Source organism: Saimiri boliviensis, chromosome 17 (assembly GCF_048565385.1).
Source record: "Saimiri boliviensis isolate mSaiBol1 chromosome 17, mSaiBol1.pri, whole genome shotgun sequence".
NCBI classification, from domain to species: Eukaryota; Metazoa; Chordata; class Mammalia; order Primates; family Cebidae; genus Saimiri; species Saimiri boliviensis.
Genome location: NC_133465.1, coordinates 2,911,183 through 2,929,181, shown reverse-complemented (window position 1 = coordinate 2,929,181; position 17,999 = coordinate 2,911,183). Strand labels below are relative to the sequence as shown.

Here is a 17,999-nt window from a genome sequence, read left to right as displayed (position 1 = left end):
TCTGATTGTTGTTTCAAAGTTTGAATTTTATCATTGATAACAGTTATTGTTTCCCTTGAAGTAACTGACTTCATTCATTTTTGAGAAAATGCCTGCTAAATATCCAAGTCTGAATAACCATAGTTTGTCTCTTGTTCTTTCAAGTGAACTTGATGTTCCAGGAATAAAACTTCAGCTTGTAATTCAAAAAGTTGCACAAGTATGTTTCCTTGAGACAGCTGCAACAGAAGTGCTTTAAGCATACTTCCTGTTTATCACATGGACTATTAAAAAGATTTCTGGGCCGGGCGCGGTGGCTCAAGCCTGTAATCCCAGCACTTTGGGAGGCCGAGGTGGGTGGATCACGAGGTCAAGAGATCGAGACCATCCTGGCCAACATGGTGAAACCCCGTCTCTACTAAAAAATACAAAAAAATTAGCTGGATATGGTGGCGCGTGCCTGTAATCCCAGCTACTCAGGAGGCTGAGGCAGGAGAATTGCCTGAACCCAGGAGGTGGAGGTTGCGGTGAGCCGAGATCGCGCCATTGCACTCCAGCCTGAGTAACAAGAGCGAAACTCCGTCTCAAAAAAAAAAAAGATTTCTGTTGGCAGGATGTGGTGGCTCACGTCTGTAATTCTAGCACTTTGGGAAGCTGTGGCAGATGGATTGCTTGAGGTCAGGAATTCAAGACTAGCCTGGGCAACATAACGAAACCCCATCTCTACAAAGGAATACAAAAATTAGGTGTTGTGGCATGCCCCTGTAGTCCTAGCTACTTCAGAAGCGGAGGCAGGAGGATCGCTTGAGCCCAGAATTTGAGGCTGCAGTAAGCCATGATTGTACCACTGTACTCTAGCCTAGGTGACAAAGGGAGACCCTATGCAAAAAAAAAAAAAAAGGAAAAAGTATATGTATTCATAGTTGATATCTAATACAGTTAATATGCTTGCAGTTTCCTCAAAGACATTCATAAGTGAAATATCTGTTTTTGTGTGAGTGCTTGACAATTAAAGAATACAGTGACTCTTAGTATACTTTGGTTGCCACTGTCTTGATTTGTGCTAAGGACTGAAACCTTTACCCACCATTGCTTTTTTACTGTCAGTGTAAGTGTCAGTACAGTGAAAATGCCTTAATATCTTAGTATCATGTAAGTGTCAGTACAGTGAAAATGCCGTACTATCTTAGTATTATGATGAAAATAGTTTTGACCTAGGGAATAAAGTGTAGCTGTTATCGAGTAAAGCTCTTTACCGTCTCTTAATGTTGATCCTTAAAGGAAACAGACTTCATAGAAAATAGCAGCTGCAAAGCCTGTGGCAGCACTGAAGATGGTAATACTTGTGTAGAAGTAATTGTTACCAATGAAAATACGTCATGTACCTGTCCTAGCAGTGGCAATCTCTTGGGGTCCCCTAAAATAAAGAAAGGTAAGTAAGTAAATTCTTTTTAAAATCAACTTTTAACTCCTGTTTTTTCTGTTAAATGTAAGAGCTTTTAGAGATTCTGTGAGCTACAAATTTAAAACTGATTTATAGTCCCGAGTTTAATATAATTTAGTCAGATACTTAATGTTTCCTTTTCCTTTATGTTTGTTGAAATATTTTTTGACAAAAACAAAAAAATGGTAAATTCCTAATCATATTTTCATTATTTAATTTGCTTTCTACTTTAAAAAAAATCCTTCACTGGGAATGTTCTACTTTAAATAAGCCATTAATTATGAGATTTTTCTGTGGTCCCCAGTGGGTTCACTCTTTGTCCTAATAGGCTTATTGGTATGTTAATTGTAACTCTCATTTGATTTATTCTCAGGCTTATCTCCACACTGTAATGGTAGTGATTGTGGATATTCATCTAGCATGGAAGGGAGTGAAACAGGTTCTCGGGAGGGTTCGGATGTTGCCTGCACTGAAGGCATTTGTAATCATGATGAACACGGTAGGTTCACATTAAGTTTCCCAGTTATTTCTACTACATGGCTGACTTAAGAGCATAAGTAAGGATTATTGATTTCTGCAGGTGATGACTCCTGTGTTCATCACTGTGAAGACAAAGAGGATGATGGTGATAGTTGTGTTGAATGTTGGGCAAATTCTGAAGAGAACAACACAAAAGGAAAAAATAAAAAGAAGAAAAAGAAAAGCAAGATGTTGAAATGTGATGAACATGTAAGTGTCGTAACTTGTAATTCTTAAACCTTTGCTGTTGAGGAGAGAACATGCGTTTTCCTTGGAGTGGCATATGTGCAGCTTAGCTGCTAGGATTTACTTTTTTTAGAATGAGTACTTTATGCAGTTCCATTGGTTGCTCATCTTGTGAGAGTGTGTGTTGTGGGGAGAGAGAGATGCTGTCGTTTGTCCAACAGTCCTTGTGAGTCATAAATTAACTTCTTCTTTTTATTATTTTAAATTTGTAAGCTATGTGATCTTAAAACAATTGGTTTAGTCCCTATCATATTAAATTCTATGAAGGTGAAGTGAGTGTACATTGGCAGGTGTGGCATAGTGTCTACTGCGTAGTAACTGCCTAGTAAATGAATGCCAGCTGCTGCTATTACTCAGTATTCCTTCTAAAGGTTTAATACAATGTCAGGATTTTTTTATTTTTATTTTTTATTCTTTTAGATGAAGTCTTACTCTGTCGCCCATGCTAGAGTGCAGTGGTGTAATCTTGGCTCACTACAACTTCTGCCTCCCAGGTTCAAGCGATTCTCCTGCCTCAGCTTCCCAAGTAGCTGGGATTAGAGGCGCAAGCCACTGTCGCTGGCTAATTTTTGTGTTTTTAGTAGAGACGGGGTTTCACCATGTTGGCCAGGCTGGTCTTGAACTCCTGACCTCAAGTGATTCACCTGCCTTGGCCTCCCAAAGTGCTGGGATTATGGGAGTGAGCCACCTGGAATGGCTCTTTTTTTTTAAAAGAATAATTGCTGACTCGGTGTGGTGGTTCATGCCTGTAATTCCAGCACTTTGGGAGGCCAAGGCGGACGAATCACCTGAGGTCAGGAGTTTGAGACCAGCCTGACCAACATGGAGAAACCCCATCCCTACTAAAAATATAAAAAATTAGCTGGGTGTGGTGGCACATGCCTGTATACTCGAGAGGCTGAGGCAGGATAATTGCTTGAACCTGGGAGGCAGAGGTTGCAATGAGCCTGGCAACTCCAGCCTGGGCAATAAAAGCAAAACTCGGTCTCCAAAAAAGAACAACTGCTATTATTTCATGCCTTTTAACCTGTGAAATCTTTTGCTGTGGTATCAGATCCAGAAGCTTGGAAGCTGTATTATAGATCCAGGTAATCGAGAGACCTCAGGAAATACCATGCACACAGTGTTTCACCGTGACAAGACCAAAGATACACATCCTGAAAGCTGTTGTAGCTCTGAAAAGGGTGGGCAGCCACTGCCTTGGTTTGAGCATAGAAAAAATGTACCACAGCTTGCAGAACCTACAGAAACATTGTTTGGTCCCGATTCCGGAAAAGGTGCCAAGAGCTTAGTTGAACTCCTTGTAAGTATTCCATGAGGTCTTATTGTACATCATTGTTCAGGAATGGGGTGAATGTGGGAGGGGGATAGTATTTGAGGGTTTAAGGTAGGTAGTGGAAGGAAGCTTTTAAGAAATTAAGGGGGCCGGGCGCGGTGGCTCAAGCCTGTAATCCCAGCACTTTGGGAGGCTGAGGCGGGTGGATCACGAGGTCGAGAGATCGAGACCATCCTGGTCAACATGGTGAAACCCCGTCTCTACTAAAGATACAAAAAAAAAAAAATTAGCTGGGCATGGTGGCACGTGCCTGTAATCCCAGCTACTCAGGAGGCTGAGGCAGGAGAATTGCCTGAGCCCAGGAGGCGGAGGTTGCGGTGAGCCGAGATCGTGCCATTGCACTCCAGCCTGGGTAACAAGAGCGAAACTCCGTCTCAAAAAAAAAAAAAAAAAAAAAAAAGAAATTAAGGGGGCCAGACTTGGTGTCTCAGACCTGTAATCCCAGCACTTTGGGAGGCTGAGGCAGGCAGATTACAAGGCCAAGGGATCGAGACCAGCCTGGCCATTATGGTGAAACCCTATCTCTACTAAAAATAAAAAAAAATTAGCCAAGCATGGTGGCACACCTATAGTCCCAGCTACTTGGGAGGCTGAGGCAGGAGAATCTCTTGAACCTGAGAGGTGTAGGTTGCAGTGAGTCAAGATTGCACTACTGCACTCCAGCCTGGCAACAGAGCAAGACTCCGTCTCAAAAAAAAAAAAAAAAGACAGAAATTAAGCATAGTGTTTCCTTATTCTTTGAGGACTTCATTTCTGCCCTTCCACTTAAGGTTTATACAACTACTCTGGAACACGTTTCCATGGCCGCCTCTTTCTCAGTAGAAAACGTTACAGGAATTCCTTGAGTTACAGTGGGGTTACATTCCAGTAAACCCATTATAACTCATAAATATTGCTGAGTTGAAAATACATTCAACACCCCAGTAAACCCAGTGTAAAGTAAAAAAAATTCCGAATGCAACCATTGTAAGTGAGGACCGTCTGTAGTTGGGAGAAAAGATAGAGGTAGCATTTTGTTGAGGAGTCTGGACTCCTTGAAGCAGGTTACTGTAAGCAAACTTGGCCTTTCTGATTGGCAATTTATGGTAGCCACCCTTCCAGACCAGAAAGAATATACTTTCTGAACTAGCATATTACATGCTTTCTTTTAGGTGTCATGTAGGATAAGACTCCAATTCCTGAGACGTTTTACCTGTTTCCAACTGATCCAGTGCATAGTGTAGGTAGCCCTTGGAGGAGGGGAAAAGGGAGAAGAGTGTTGTTTTTTCCATTAGAGTCCTGATGACCAAATCCTTTGGAATGCTAGTTTTTTATTTTTGAGGAGTCTCACTCTGTCGCCCAGGCTAGACTGCAGTGGTGCAGTCTTGGCTCACTGCAGCCTCTGCCTCCCGGGGTCAAGTGATTCTCATGCCTCAGCCTCCCAAAGTGCTGGGATTATAGGTGTGAGCCACTGCCAGTGTAAGTTTAATGTTTAAAAAGTTTTAATGGTTGTAAAAGTTTAATGGTGATGCTGTGTAACTTATTTCTTAAGTTAAAAATGGTTGTCTTTTACTTAGTTTGTAAATGTTTATTAGAGATGGATGTTTCATGGTAGGGCTAGCTAGAGATAAGTCTAGCTACTTAAAATGTGGTGTAACTAGTTGTAACATCTTTATTTTTTTAAGGCCAAGGTATGATGGTAGTTTGCTAGGCTCATAGGCTTCTAGGAGAAATTATAGATTCCAGGTACTTTGTTAAGACAAATGACATGATGCTTATTCTGCAAACACTCCACTTAATGCCTTTATGTGACTGAATTGAAACTAAAAAGCTAGACTGCTTTAATTTTTAGCTGTCCTCCTCCATCACATAGCATTTTGCATTCTTAAGTCATAGTCTTAACCACTGCTTTAATTTACAGGATGAGTCTGAATGTACTTCAGATGAGGAAATCTTTATCTCACAAGATGAAATACAGTCATTTATGGCTAATAACCAGTCTTTCTACAGCAATAGAGAACAATACCGACAGCATCTGAAGGAGAAATTTAATAAATACTGCCGCTTAAATGATCACAAGAGGCCCATTTGTAGTGGCTGGTTGACAACGGCTGGAGCAAATTAAATAAATAAAATAGCTCTGTCTTTCAATGAAACACTCATGATGACTACTGCGCCTTCTCTTTCGGAAAACTCTTAATTTAGTGACTTAACGGCAAAATTTTATCTTAAATGTGATTCTTTCTTGTTTTGGGAGACGGTGGAGGTATCCTCATTAGTTTGTTCCTTCTTCAGGCTTGTGTCTTTAGTTGCGTGGCTGCACAGGCCTGCCATATGATTTAAGCCATCTCTTTTCATTAAATGTTTCTCTTCCTGTGAGACTTACTAAAGCAACTTAGTGGCAAAAAGTAATGTTGTACTTATAATTCTGTACAGAAATGACAATGAGCTGAATATATGGTTTTACAAAGTAGACATCCACTTGCGAAATGTTTGGATGTAATGTTAAAGCGCAATGTGCAAAATTTAAAATAAAGAATATTTATTAATACGCACAGTAAAATTTGGTGTACATGTTTCTACTTGATGTATGGCAGTACTTTAGTATTTGCCACTTGTGGACTTGGTGCTTGGTTGGCTAGTGTTGATGGTAGGAAAAGGCTGAGACAGAGATACAGATTGTTGAAGACAAAATTCTTCCTTTGATGAGAATTGACAACTGAGAAAAGCAGTTTCCAGTCTTTTTCGTTTGAAGAGAGAAATTTGCTGCAATACCTTTCACTACTTGCTAGCACCTTACTTTCCCATGAGACTTTATTTAATTGCTTAATACATAAAGTTCCCTAATACATGCACAAAGTACTTCTTAAATTCAGAGGTTCACATTGACCTAGAAGAATAAAAACAAAACTTGACAGAATTTCAACCAAGGGCTACCCAATAAGTAATTGCTCAACATGTAAGACTGGGATCAGAAGGCTGCACTGAGAGCTAACCACATTATGGGCTAAGTGCATGTGAGGTTCAGCCTTATCTGATGTCCAGTAAAAAAGTCACTGTGGTCTTAACAGTATACTGCTGTCACAGCTGTTGGCACTGAAGGAGAGAGTCGTCCACCCCCCCCCCCCAGTAGCATTTTGCTGCTATTTAAAAGATCAAGTCAAATAACTCAGTAGACACATGATGCTTAGAGATTTGTGTCTCCATGTTTCTAATACTTGGTGGCAGCATACAAATAATGGGACAATCATTCTGCAATGGAGGTCGAATGAATTTTATGTGCTGTTTAGTTAGATTTCAAGTGTGCAGCAGCAGAAACTTGGATTGAATTTTTTTTTTTTTTTTTTTTTTTTTTTTAGACGGAGTTTCACTCTTGTTACCCAGGCTGGAGTGCAATGGCGCGATCTCGGCTCACCGCAACCTCCGCCTCCTGGGTTCAAGCAATTCTCCTGCCTCAGCCTCCTGAGTAGCTGGGATTACAGGCACGTGCCACCATGCCCAGCTAATTTTTTGCATTTTTAGTAGAGACGGGGTTTCACCATGTTGACCAGGATGGTCTCGATCTCCTGATCTCGTGATCCACCCGCCTCAGCCTCCTAAAGTGCTGGGATTACAGGCGTGAGCCACCGCGCCCGGCGGATTGAATTTTTATAGTCCGTGCCGTTTCTTGGATCCACCACCTGAGCTGTCTTTCAAACCTAAATGTTGTATAGGAATGAGAAGAGGTAAAAGGACTCCTCTCAGACCCTTTTTCGTTTCATCCAGAATCTATAAAAAATGACTGTGGGTCTTCCACAGCCCTTGGCTCAGAGGCAAATCCCCTCTTCACCGTTACAGTCAGATGTTCTTTTGAGATCCCTACAAGCAAAGGCTGATTTAGTTTAATCTTAATCTTTGCCATGGGGCCAAATACAGGATAGGCAAATGAATGTTTCTGAATGAATAATCCAGCCACATTGACTGCTTACTCCATTGTTGGGTAGGAGTCAGGTTTATTCAAAGATGCTTTTTCTTTAAGAGAATGTCTATATTAGGCAGTTTTCAGCACCTTTTAGCAAAGTGAGCTCTACTCTGAACAAGACCAACAACCCAAGAAGCGATAATGGTGTGAAGGCTATCTAGAAGCACATCACTGGCCCAAAACTGGACTGCCTGTGGTCCAAACCATGCTTCAGCACATCAGAATACTCATCTTTAAGCTACTAGCATGGCCGGGCGCGGTGGCTCACGGCTATAACCCCAGCACTTTGGGAGGCCGAGACAGGTGGATCACGAGGTTAAGAGATCGAGACCATCCTGGTCAACATGGCGAAACTCCGTCTCTACTAAAAATAAAAAATAAATAAATAATCAGCTGGGCATGGTGGCGCACGCCTGTAGTCCCAGCTACGCGGGAGGCTGAGGCAGGAGAATTGCTTGACCCAGGAGGCGGAGGATGCAGTGAGCCGAGATTGTGCCATTGCACTCCAGCCTGGGTAACAAGAGCGAAACTCCGTTTCAAAAAAAAAAAAAAAAAAAAGACACTAGTATGTGCTAAGAGAGGTTGTGCAGATTAGTTTACTATATTTAAAGTGCCTGCTACACCGTAAGCAAGAAATGTTAGCTACTGTTTTAATCTTTGGCATGTATCATGATATATTTGCTACAGTGGGGGAGGGGTGAGCGTGGAGGTCTAGGGCAGCTGGACACAGTGGGACATTTAGGGACAGAATCCCCCGGTACACGTGCACTTGGGAGGGTTTCAGTTCTCTGTGGCTAGTAAAGCCAAGAGATCAGGCAGGGTGAGCGAGAGTCCTTCCCAAGGTCACCCAGCGTTGATGGCGGAGACACTCGGCGTTTTGCGGGCCGAATCCCTTTTCAAAAGTCACCGGTGGGTTTGGGAGAGTGTTGGAGTCACCTCAAGTACCCTTAATTCCTCATCCTGGCATTAGGGTTCAGGAGCAGGGAAGGGAGACTAAGCGGGATGCTGAGTCTGTGCCCTCGCGGCTGGAAGGAAGCCCCCGCTAAACCCGTTTTCCTGACCCGAAAGAGACGCGCTCTCGGGTACAGCGGCACCGCCAGCTGCCCGGAAGCTCCAGGGCTTCCTTGCGCCGGGACCGGGCGGAAGGGCGGAAGGGCGGAAGGGGCGGGGCCTGCCTGCGGTCGGAGGCGCGGAAGGGGCGGGGCCGTCCCGCGGTGGGCGGGGCGGCCGGGCCGCGGCGGCCTCCCACCGGATGCGGCGGGTCGCCGAGGGCCTGGGGGTGGAGTCCCAGTCGGAGGTGGGCCGGGACGCCGGCGGTTCGCGGCGCAGGTCGGACGCTGCCGGGTCGGCTGCGGCGGCCGGAAAGCGGCCGGGCGTCAGTTCCTCGACCCGGGTGCCGGGCTCGCCCAGCGAGGCGAGCGGGCGGCGCTGCCCCATGGCCAGACCCGGCATGGAGCGGTGGCGCGACCGGCTGGCGCTGGTGACGGGAGCCTCAGTGGGCATTGGCGCGGCCGTGGCCCGGGCCCTGGTCCAGCAGGGACTGAAGGTGGTGGGCTGCGCCCGCACCGTGGGCAACATCGAGGTGAGGCCAGGCCGGGCCGGGGGCGGGGACGCCGCGGGCGGGTCGTTTCCGCGGGGTCGGGCTCACTGGCCCGCCACGCCGGGGCCCTGGGCTCTGGTCGGGGCGGCCTCTCGAATCCCTTCAGGCAGGCTTCCCCCTTCGCCCACGTCTCGTCTTTGAAGGAGCCGTTTCCCCTGACAACACCTGCTCGAGTTAGACTTCTCCGACCCCGGCATCTCCCCGCCCGCCCCTCGCGTCTGTTCAGGGTATCTGCCCGAGGAAAGGGGAAGCTGGAGGTCGGGGTGGTGGTCTCTCACCTGTGGCCTTCTCGCCCCCTGTGGCCAGGTGGGCCTGGGGTGAGAAAGGTTGCTGCCTCTGGTCCCCAGAAGTCACCCACCAAGCAGGGTAAGGTGGCTGGCCAACCAGATGAGCAGGAGCTAGAGGTTTTATTCTGACCCAGGACTGAGGGTGGGGTTGGGCTGGGAGCTTTACTGAAGAGCCTCAGCCCCGCCCCCTCGCCGTGGGGGTAACCTGTGCCCTGTGGCATGAGGAATGAATGAAATATTCATTGGTGGGCCTTAGTCCACTCTCCTTGGGGGGACAGAGTGGGTGAAATAGGCTGGAAAGCTTGAGAGGATAAAGCAGCCTGGAACTCCTTACTTTTCTTTTGACATGGGGTTGGGAGCCCTCAGAGCTCAGAGAACAATCAAGATGGCCATTTTGGAGCAGGGAGGAATTTCTGTCCTAGGCTCTCTCTGGATGTGCTCTGCTAGCTCACGCTGTGTTGGACTAGTGCTCAGCTGCAGGGCTTTATCTCCACCGTGCTCAAAGTCCCCAGGCAGGGAAAGGGTAAGGAAGCCTTGGGTGGGGGCACAGGGAGAAAGTACACAGGAAAGAGGATTGTCCCCTCCCCTGCTGCTGACCAAAGGTACACTTTATAACCCAGATAATCCCAAGGTCACCTGGCTCCATCATTGCCCCACTCTGCCCTTCCTTTATCCTATTCTGAGGAGCTCAGGACCCAACCCCAGCCTTGGAGCCCAGAGGATCAGGCCAGGATTAAACAACCAGATTCCCTAATTCTGAAGCCACTCTTGCCTTGTTACCCACTCCCCTACTGCAAGCTAGCCAGGAAGGGGGGGCCTGAGTCCCAAGGGGATCCCCAGCCTGGTCACTCAGTCCCAGGGACACTCTGTGTCTGAGAGGGGAATGCCCCTGTTGTGAGGGAGTGACATGATTCTGTAGATCATTACTGAGGGGAGTAGGGAGATCAGGGGCACAGTTGGGGCAACGGGAGTGCAGTGACAAGGAGAATTTCATTCTAAGCCCATCCCTTCTGGCTTTCCTGTGGTGGGAATTTTGAGTCTAGAGGAAGAAGTGGGAAGATGTTTGCCAGGGGAGGGGAGAACTGCAGGCTTCCTTACCCACAGTCGGCTTTGATTGATTGATTCGTGGATGCCGAAGCAGAATTTGGGTACTAGCTTCCTACAGAGAAAACTCCTGTTTCCGGAAGTGATCAAACATGGGTAAAATCTGGTGAAGTGGGGTTTCTGAGTCTCAGAGGACTATGCCTTTTGAACTCACAGAAAGTTAAAGCAAAAAAGAATGTCCCAAGACACTCAGTCCAGTCCATTATTCCTGGATGGGCTTGGGAGGAGGAAGGGGCTCCAGGCCAGAGCAGCTGGTCAAGCTGGCCTTCCTCTAGGGCAGCCTGCACCCCCTCCCCCTCGCCCATTTGTACACAGTCACCTTCACAAGACTCAAGTGCTCAGTCACTGGCTTCCAAGGAAGGCCACAGAACGTTTTCTTCCTGTTTCTGAATGTCAGCTTCCCCCTGGGGTGCCTGTCAGTGGCTCTGCTTCCTCAGGTCTTTTCTCCGCATGCTGAGGGCCTGGAGATGCACGAGGGCTGCCCAGCGGCACTGCCACCTGACTTGCCTCACAGACTCCTGAGAAACCGTGGAGGGGAGGGTGGTGCACCAGGGCTCAGAGAGAAAGACTCTGTCCTGACTTTCTGACTCCTCCTTTAGGTAGGGAGAGGAGATTGGCAGCTGGGCTTGGTTGAAAGGCATGTGTGAGAACTCTGAGCCAGCTGGCCGCAGTTTGCGAGGGGAGGGGAATATTTCAGGGATGAGGAACTGGCTGACACAATGCAGGAGAAGAGCCTGGGTTAAGCAGTCCAGTGACTCTCGGCACTGGTGGAGAAGCATGAAGTGGCAGAGAGGTGCGTCTTATCTATGGGCACAAGAGGTGTTCCTGTTGGGAAGAGGCAGAAAAGAGAGAGCACGCCATTCCCTACATCTCTGGCCCCTGCTGCACCCAGAACTTGAGTTCATTTATTTATTTGAGACAGAGTCTTGCTCTGTCACTCAGGCTGGAGTGCAGTGGGGTAATCTCAACTCACTGCAACCTTCACCTCCTGGGTTCAAGTGATTCTTGTGCTTCAGCCTCCCAAGTAGCCACCACTCCCAGCTAATTTTTGTATTTTTAGCAGAGATGGGGTTTCACCAAGTTAGCTGAGGCTGGTATCGAACTCCTGACCTCAAGCGATCCACCCTCCTTGGTCTCCCAAAGTGCTGGCATTACAGGCATGAGCTACTACTGTGCCCAGCCAGAACTTGAGTTTATAGTGAGGTTTCTCCATTGATCACAACCTTTTCCCTCCATCACTCAGGGAGTGCTGTCACCCCTTGGACTTTGACCAAAGAGGACAAACTTAGGGGATGGGCAGTCCAACATCTCCATGGTTGAAAGGCAGCTGCCAAAGGAGTGTGTTTTAAGAGTGTGGTGGGGATGGGGGTCTGATGCTGGCTGGGAAGCTGTGGGCATGAGCTGCTCACCCCAGTCAGACCCTTGTTGGGTTTCATAGGAGCTGGCTGCTGAATGTAAGAGTGCAGGCTACCCCGGGACTTTGATCCCCTACAGATGTGACCTGTCAAATGAGGAGGACATCCTCGCCATGTTCTCGGCTATCCGTTCTCAGCACAGTGGCGTAGACATCTGCATCAACAATGCCGGCTTGGGCCGGCCTGACTCCCTGCTCTCAGGCAGCACCAGCGGTTGGAAGGAGATGCTCAATGTAAGAGCTCCAGGCCTCCATCTTCCAGGTGGAGGGTGGAGAGGAGGGTGGGGAGCCAGGAGTTTGTGAACCAGAGGGCTGCTGGGGACGGGACATCTAGGAAGAGGGAGTTTTGGGTTCCCACCTGGGGCATCTTGACTCTCTTCTGGCTTCTTGCCCTACCAGAGGGATAGGGATTGGATGAATGGCCATATCAGCTCTTCTCTTTGAGCCCCTGGAGGTAGTTTTTTTTTTTTTTTTTGAGATGGAGTGTTGCTTTGTCACTCAGGCTGGAGTGCAGTGGCATGATCTGTGCTCACTGTAACTTCTGCCTCCTGGGTTCAAGCAATTCTTCTGCTTTAGCCTCCCGAGCAACTGGGATTACAGGTACCCACTATCATTGCCCGGCTAATATTTTTGTATTTTTAGTAGAGACAGGGTTTTACCATGTTGACCAGGCTGGTCTCGAACTCCTGACCAGGCTGGTCTCGAACACCTCAGGTGATCCTCCCACCTCAGCCTCCTAAAGTTCTGGGATTATAGGCGTGAGCCACTGCACCTGACCTGGAGGTAGTTCTTAAAGTCTAGACTGATTTCCTTGCATTGGAAGAAAGATTGTTAGGGGAGAGAACTGCTGCCTATTGGAATATTTCCCACGTGTAAGCCCTTGTACTGGGTGCTTGGGAATGTGATGTTATGGGAAGAAAAGGAAGAGAGAGACAAGAGATGATATTCTTACCCAGCCTCACTAGTAACTATGTGACTTCAGTTAGGTTAGTTACCTTCTTTGAGCTTCAGTCTTGTCACATTTAATTGGGATGAACACACCTCTGTCATCGGTATCTGGGGTCACAAATTCCAGGTAGGCACATAGAGGAGTGAGAGAGGTCAGGTGGGGTCTGCAGTGTGTGGGAAAGCACACAGCCACTGCTCAATCCAGCATAGTTGCTGTATGGTGGCATGGGCCCAGTGTGGCCTGATCTTATGATTTCTTTGAGAGAATTGGGGAGTCTGATTTTATGTGACACCCCCACCCCCGACTTCCATTAACTAAAATGTCAGCTCCATGAGGGCAAGGATTTTCATCTGTTTTATTCTCTGGTATAGCTTGGTCCCATAAGCACTCAAAAGATAGTTAACTGAATAAATGAAACTTTCCAATACATGTTGGAAGGGCATTTAAAATGTTTTGAAACCATGCACAGGCCACACCCAGCTTTCAGGATATGGGTTTCCAACTTGTGGACTGTATGATGGGGTGATAGTAGGATATGAAAGTATTCTGAGAAGTTGAAAGCAGTGTGTGAATGGGATGTTCTTTTCTCCCCACGATCCTTTCACATCTGCTGACAGTAGACTCAACACCTCATAGATGCTTGGGCCTGGAAATGAAGCCATGTACATGAAGCCCTCAGCCGTCTTGGAGATCAGAGTCATGGTCCTTACCCACAGCACATGGGTCTCAGTCTGGACCTCAACTTGTCCATCTGTAAAATGAGGGACTTACATTAAATTCCTATAGCTCCTTTCAGCTTGAACATTATTTAAGTTTTTTAGGATCATCCTATAAGGCATCTTCTCTTTTCCTGCCCCTGATCCCCTAGACCTGGGAAATTTACTCACTTGGTCCCAGGCGACCTATTTCTCCTACTCTACCTGCCTTCAGGGGCTGCGTTCTCTGCCTCACAAGCCCAGATGTCCAAGATGATGAGAAACAGGGCTGGAAACCTCCCTGTCCTGGTTCCCATCTCTTCCTACCGCCGTGAACACCACGGCAGGTTGACACCAGTGGTGTTCTGTTCCTTACAGCAGGCTCCGACACCTGATAAAGAGAAACATCAAATCGCCTGTTGGCTCCCTCTCTTTCCTAGAGGGGATGCCTGAGGACCTGCTGAAAGCTTTATCTCTGCTTGGCCTTTGGGTGAGGCTAATGGGTGGGGCTGCGCAGGTGCTTTACAGTAGACACACCTTCAGGCCTCTGCCCCCTGAAGGGTAGGGATGTGGAGGTCACTTCTGCCAGAGGGAGTAGGAGTGGCAAGTTACCCGACCCTCTAGAGTCTCTGTGCCTAGTCTTTAGATGGAACCCAGATTAAAGGAAGGCATAGAAAGAAGGAGGGTCAGGCCTTCTCTGCCCCACTTGTCATCTCCAGGGAGGGTATGGGGAAGGAGCAGAGAGTAGCTGCGGAAGGTGGGGAGAGGCTAGGCTCTGTGCCGGAGGAGAGAGATTTGTAAGCCATTTTGGTAAGGATTTTGAGCTGTTTAGGAGGGAGCAGGGCCAGAGACTGTTGCAGAGAAGAGAAGAGTAGGGTATTTGGGGAAGAAATGGAAATGATTCCCTATGGAATTAGAGGGTCTGTGCTACTATTTTCAGAGGAGATGGCCAAGACAGAATTTCCTGGGTTAGGAGTGGGTTTGAGGGGTTTCCGTTCTTGTTTGCAGGAGCTTAGGGGGTCAGCCATGTGAGGAGCTACCTCTGCTATCAAATGGGGCTTGCAGCTTTAGGGGGAGGGGCATCTCATGTAGAAGACAAGGTGCCCTGTGCCTGTGGCTCGTCTCTGTGAGGACCTGGACATTGTTTTAGAATGCCACACTGCCCCCTTGGCCCCCAGCACCCTGTGGCTCCATCACTTGCTCAGTTGGGCCCGAGTGGAGACACCTCATTGCCCTCCCTGGCCTGCAGGTGAACGTGCTGGCCCTCAGCATCTGCACACGGGAAGCCTACCAGTCCATGAAGGAGCGGAATGTGGACGATGGGCACATCATTAACATCAATAGGTGAGGGCAGGTGGCCAATGGGTACCACTCACCCTCCAGGCTGGGTAAGATGCTGCAGCTTACCTGACCTCCTTGGACCTCAGTTTTCTTGGTGGGAAAATACAGATTTAATACCTAAATGGCACAATTATGGGGAGGGAAAGAATAATGTTGTCAAGTATCAGCCCCAGGTTGGCTGGAATGGGCAGCTCAGCCCCTTCCTTCTACAGCTGAAGCTTGCACCCTCTCCTGGGGCTGAGTGCCTCTATTCCTCAGGCCTGGGGATAAACCCCACTTCATAGCACAAAGAAGGACTATATGTACAGTGTCTACCACTGGGGAGCCGCAGTCTGAGGTGGGACATAGCCTCTGCCTGCCCTGAGATGTCCCAGTAGAACCATATCGGTGAACATACAGATTAGATGGACAGAGTTTTGATATTCTGCACCACCAGGAGAGTGCGTTCTGTGGTCAGCGTAGGGATGACTTCCAGGAAAAGGAGGGTTTTCCAAAGCTGCTTGAATAACCAAAATTAGATGAGTGAGTTGTGGGATGGCCACTAGAGGTCCCCTTTAGGAGGCTTCCACTGTGGGCATCTGGGTTCTGGGGGTGACCCGGTGTGGCAGGACACTGCTGGTCTCCCTGGAGCTTCATTTTCTCCTCTTTTCCCTTCCTACCCCCACCCAGCATGTCTGGCCACCGAGTGGTCCCCCAGTCTGTGACCCACTTCTATAGTGCCACCAAGTATGCCGTCACTGCGCTGACAGAGGGACTGAGGCAAGAGCTTCGGGAGGCTCAGACCCACATCCGAGCCACGGTGAGGCTGTGGCCTAGCCCTGGTGGGGACGGGGTGGGCGCAGGCCCTCCTCATCCACACACACTGTTCAGAAACCCATGTTCAGAATGTGCTGCTTAGAGCTCCTCGGAGTGGACTGGGCACAGAACTGGGTGCTGCTGCTCTCGGCATGGCCCTGCGCAGCCCTTCAGTTTCCTCACTTCACTGATCCAGGAGCCAAAGAGCAGACTTAGACGTTAAGCTGGGAGGGGGGGTGACCTGAGGGTACACAGTGGGAAACTAAGGGACTGTGGGAAACCAGGTGCACAGTGGCTAGAAACTGGGACTCTGGGCTTTTCCCTTGAAGGCCGTGTGATTGGGAGTTACTGAACCTCCCCGAGCCTTGGCCTTCACTTGTAAAAAGGAGATGATGAGTGTTCCATAAAAGGGACACTTTTTTGTAAAATGTTTACCTGACATACAGGAAAGGCTCTGTAGATGGTAGCTATCATGTGGTCTCTGCCAGCGGCAGCTTTGGAGGGAGGAGGCAGCTGCCGGATTCTGGGAAGCCATCACTGTGAAGCTGGGGCCCTGTGGCCTCCATCCTCTCCCCTCAACCTCCCCAAGGCCTGGCAGAGCTCAGCCCCTGAGCAAGCCCTCTCTGTTGGCCCAGTGCATCTCTCCAGGTTTTGTGGAAACACAGTTCGCCTTCAGACTCCACGACAAGGACCCTGAGAAGGCAGCTGCCACCTATGAGCACATAAAGGTGGGGCCTCCCTCTGGGCCTGGTGAAGCCACTGACTCCCTAAATGAAGGCAGAGGGAACCGGGCCTTCAGACTCCACCCCTCCAGCCTTTTCGGCTCCTCCTGGAGGGTTGGGTGGGTGTGTGGATGCTGCAGAGGAGCTCAGTGGTGGGCGGGAACTGAGTCTATTCTGTCCTGTCTCAACCCATTCCCCCGGTGCTCTCAGTGTCTCCAACCCGAGGATGTGACCGAGGCTGTTATCTACGTCCTCAGCACCCCCCCACATGTCCAGGTGAGTCTGGCCCTGACTATCCACTCACTGGAGGAACCCAACCAGCCCCAGAGGAAGGAAGCAGGGAGCCCTGTAGGGCCAGGGAGAGTGTCCCAGGGCCTCATGCCTTGTGCCTTCCACAGATCGGAGACATCCAGATGAGGCCCACGGAGCAGGTGACCTAGTGCCTGTGGGAGCTCTTCCTTCCCTCCCCACCCCTCATGGCTTGCCTCCTGCCTCTGGATTTTAGGTGTTGATTTCTGGATCACTGGATACCACTTGCTGTCCACACCCCAGCCAGGGGTTAGAAAATTTGTCTGAGATTTTTATATCCGCTTGTCAAATTGCTTCCATTGTAAATGTGAAAAATGGGCTGGGGAAAAAAGGTGGTGTCCCTAATTGTTTTACCTGTTAGCTTGTTCTTGGTCCCCCTGGGCTCCTTGGCCTTTTTCTGCTGTCAGTCTCTTCCCTTTGACCTGGGAAACAGGTTGTGGCCAAAATCCCCCCCATCGGCTTGCACCTCAACCTCTGCGGCTCAGGGCTGGGGTGGCAGAGGGAGGCCCTCACCTTATATCTGCGTGGTTATCCAGGGTTCCAGACTTCCTCCTCTGCCTGCCCCACTGTCCCCTCTCCCACTTCTCTTCCTCCTTCTCAGCTCTCCAGCCCAATCTTGGCTTCTTGTCCCCTTGTGGGGTCATCCCTCCACTCTGACTATGGCAGCAGAACACCAGGGCCTGGCCCAGTGAATTTCATGATGATCATTAAAAAAGAAAAATCGCAACCAATCTGCCTTGGCTTCAGGAGTGTCTTTCCATTCTTTCCCATTCTCTGTGAGCAGGGGTGCTTGCTTCTCAGAATTTCTTCCAGGTAGGTGGGAAGCTGGGTTGATTAGGGGCCTCACTCATGGGAGTATGGATTACCTTAAGTAGCAGGAATGCATTTGTTTGGGCCTTGAAAATGTGTAGGAATTTGACAAAGACAGAAAACCGTCTGTAAGACTGGGAGGCCTGGAAGGGCATGCAGTGCTGTGCAGCACAGAACTTAAGCGCAGGAGCCAGATGGGGCTGAAGGGGCAGCTCCTTCCTGCCTTCCTGGATCACTGGGGGTGTGAGTCCTGCGCAAGAGAGTCTGGCCATTACCTGTGGGCCGGGGGCATCAGTGGGCTTGTGAGCAGGGACACGACAGGCTCAGAGTCACTTAAGAAGAGAATCAGCGGCCCGGGATAGGAAGTGACTGTTGGGGTCCTCCTGCGGGCTAGTGAGAAGTTTTGGGAAAAATCACCAGCGCCGGGATGTGAGGCTGGAGGCAAAAGACTGAATTGGTTGACCAGGAAGGCCAAGCCATCTCCTTAAAGTGACCTTCGCTGGTGCGTG

General features: G+C 48.9%; 2 protein-coding genes across 6 annotated transcripts in view; both read left to right on the top strand.

Moving 5' to 3' along the window:
- Nucleotides 1-6,066, top strand: part of GGNBP2 (gametogenetin binding protein 2) — a 45,860-nt gene extending 39,794 nt beyond the window's left edge. For all 4 annotated transcript variants that reach the window (XM_039476496.2, XM_039476494.2, XM_074388065.1 and 1 more), the window contains 5 exons: nucleotides 1,261-1,411; nucleotides 1,797-1,922; nucleotides 2,004-2,152; nucleotides 3,243-3,491; nucleotides 5,425-6,066. In XM_039476496.2, the coding sequence (XP_039332430.1) occupies nucleotides 1,261-1,411; nucleotides 1,797-1,922; nucleotides 2,004-2,152; nucleotides 3,243-3,491; nucleotides 5,425-5,628 (879 nt within the window). In that variant the 3' untranslated portion in view covers nucleotides 5,629-6,066. The remainder of the gene's footprint in view (nucleotides 1-1,260; nucleotides 1,412-1,796; nucleotides 1,923-2,003; nucleotides 2,153-3,242; nucleotides 3,492-5,424) is intronic.
- A 2,632-nt stretch (nucleotides 6,067-8,698) lies between these two features.
- DHRS11 (dehydrogenase/reductase 11) lies at nucleotides 8,699-17,422 on the top strand. Of its 2 annotated transcripts, XM_039476532.2 has the most exons (7): nucleotides 8,705-9,046; nucleotides 11,894-12,103; nucleotides 14,763-14,857; nucleotides 15,524-15,653; nucleotides 16,285-16,377; nucleotides 16,582-16,647; nucleotides 16,770-17,420. In XM_039476532.2, exons 1-7 carry the CDS (start codon nucleotides 8,717-8,719, stop codon nucleotides 16,809-16,811), a joined length of 966 nt encoding a protein of 321 aa, XP_039332466.1. In that variant the 5' UTR covers nucleotides 8,705-8,716; the 3' UTR covers nucleotides 16,812-17,420. The 2 variants fall into 2 exon arrangements, with proteins under 2 accessions (XP_039332467.1, XP_039332466.1); XM_039476533.2 differs by lacking the exon at nucleotides 16,285-16,377 and having other exon boundaries at nucleotides 8,699-9,046; nucleotides 16,770-17,422.
- The last annotated feature ends 577 nt before the right edge of the window (nucleotides 17,423-17,999 follow it).

Excerpts from the sequence above, each read along its gene's own strand:
- DHRS11 (XM_039476532.2), top strand. The coding sequence starts at position 8,717 with ATGCGGCGGGTCGCCGAGGGCCTGGGGGTGGAGTCCCAGTCGGAGGTG. Across the intron at positions 14,858-15,523 it reads CACATCATTAACATCAATAG|CATGTCTGGCCACCGAGTGG; the intron begins GTGAGGGCAGGT and ends ACCCCCACCCAG. Across the intron at positions 15,654-16,284 it reads AGACCCACATCCGAGCCACG|TGCATCTCTCCAGGTTTTGT; the intron begins GTGAGGCTGTGG and ends CTGTTGGCCCAG.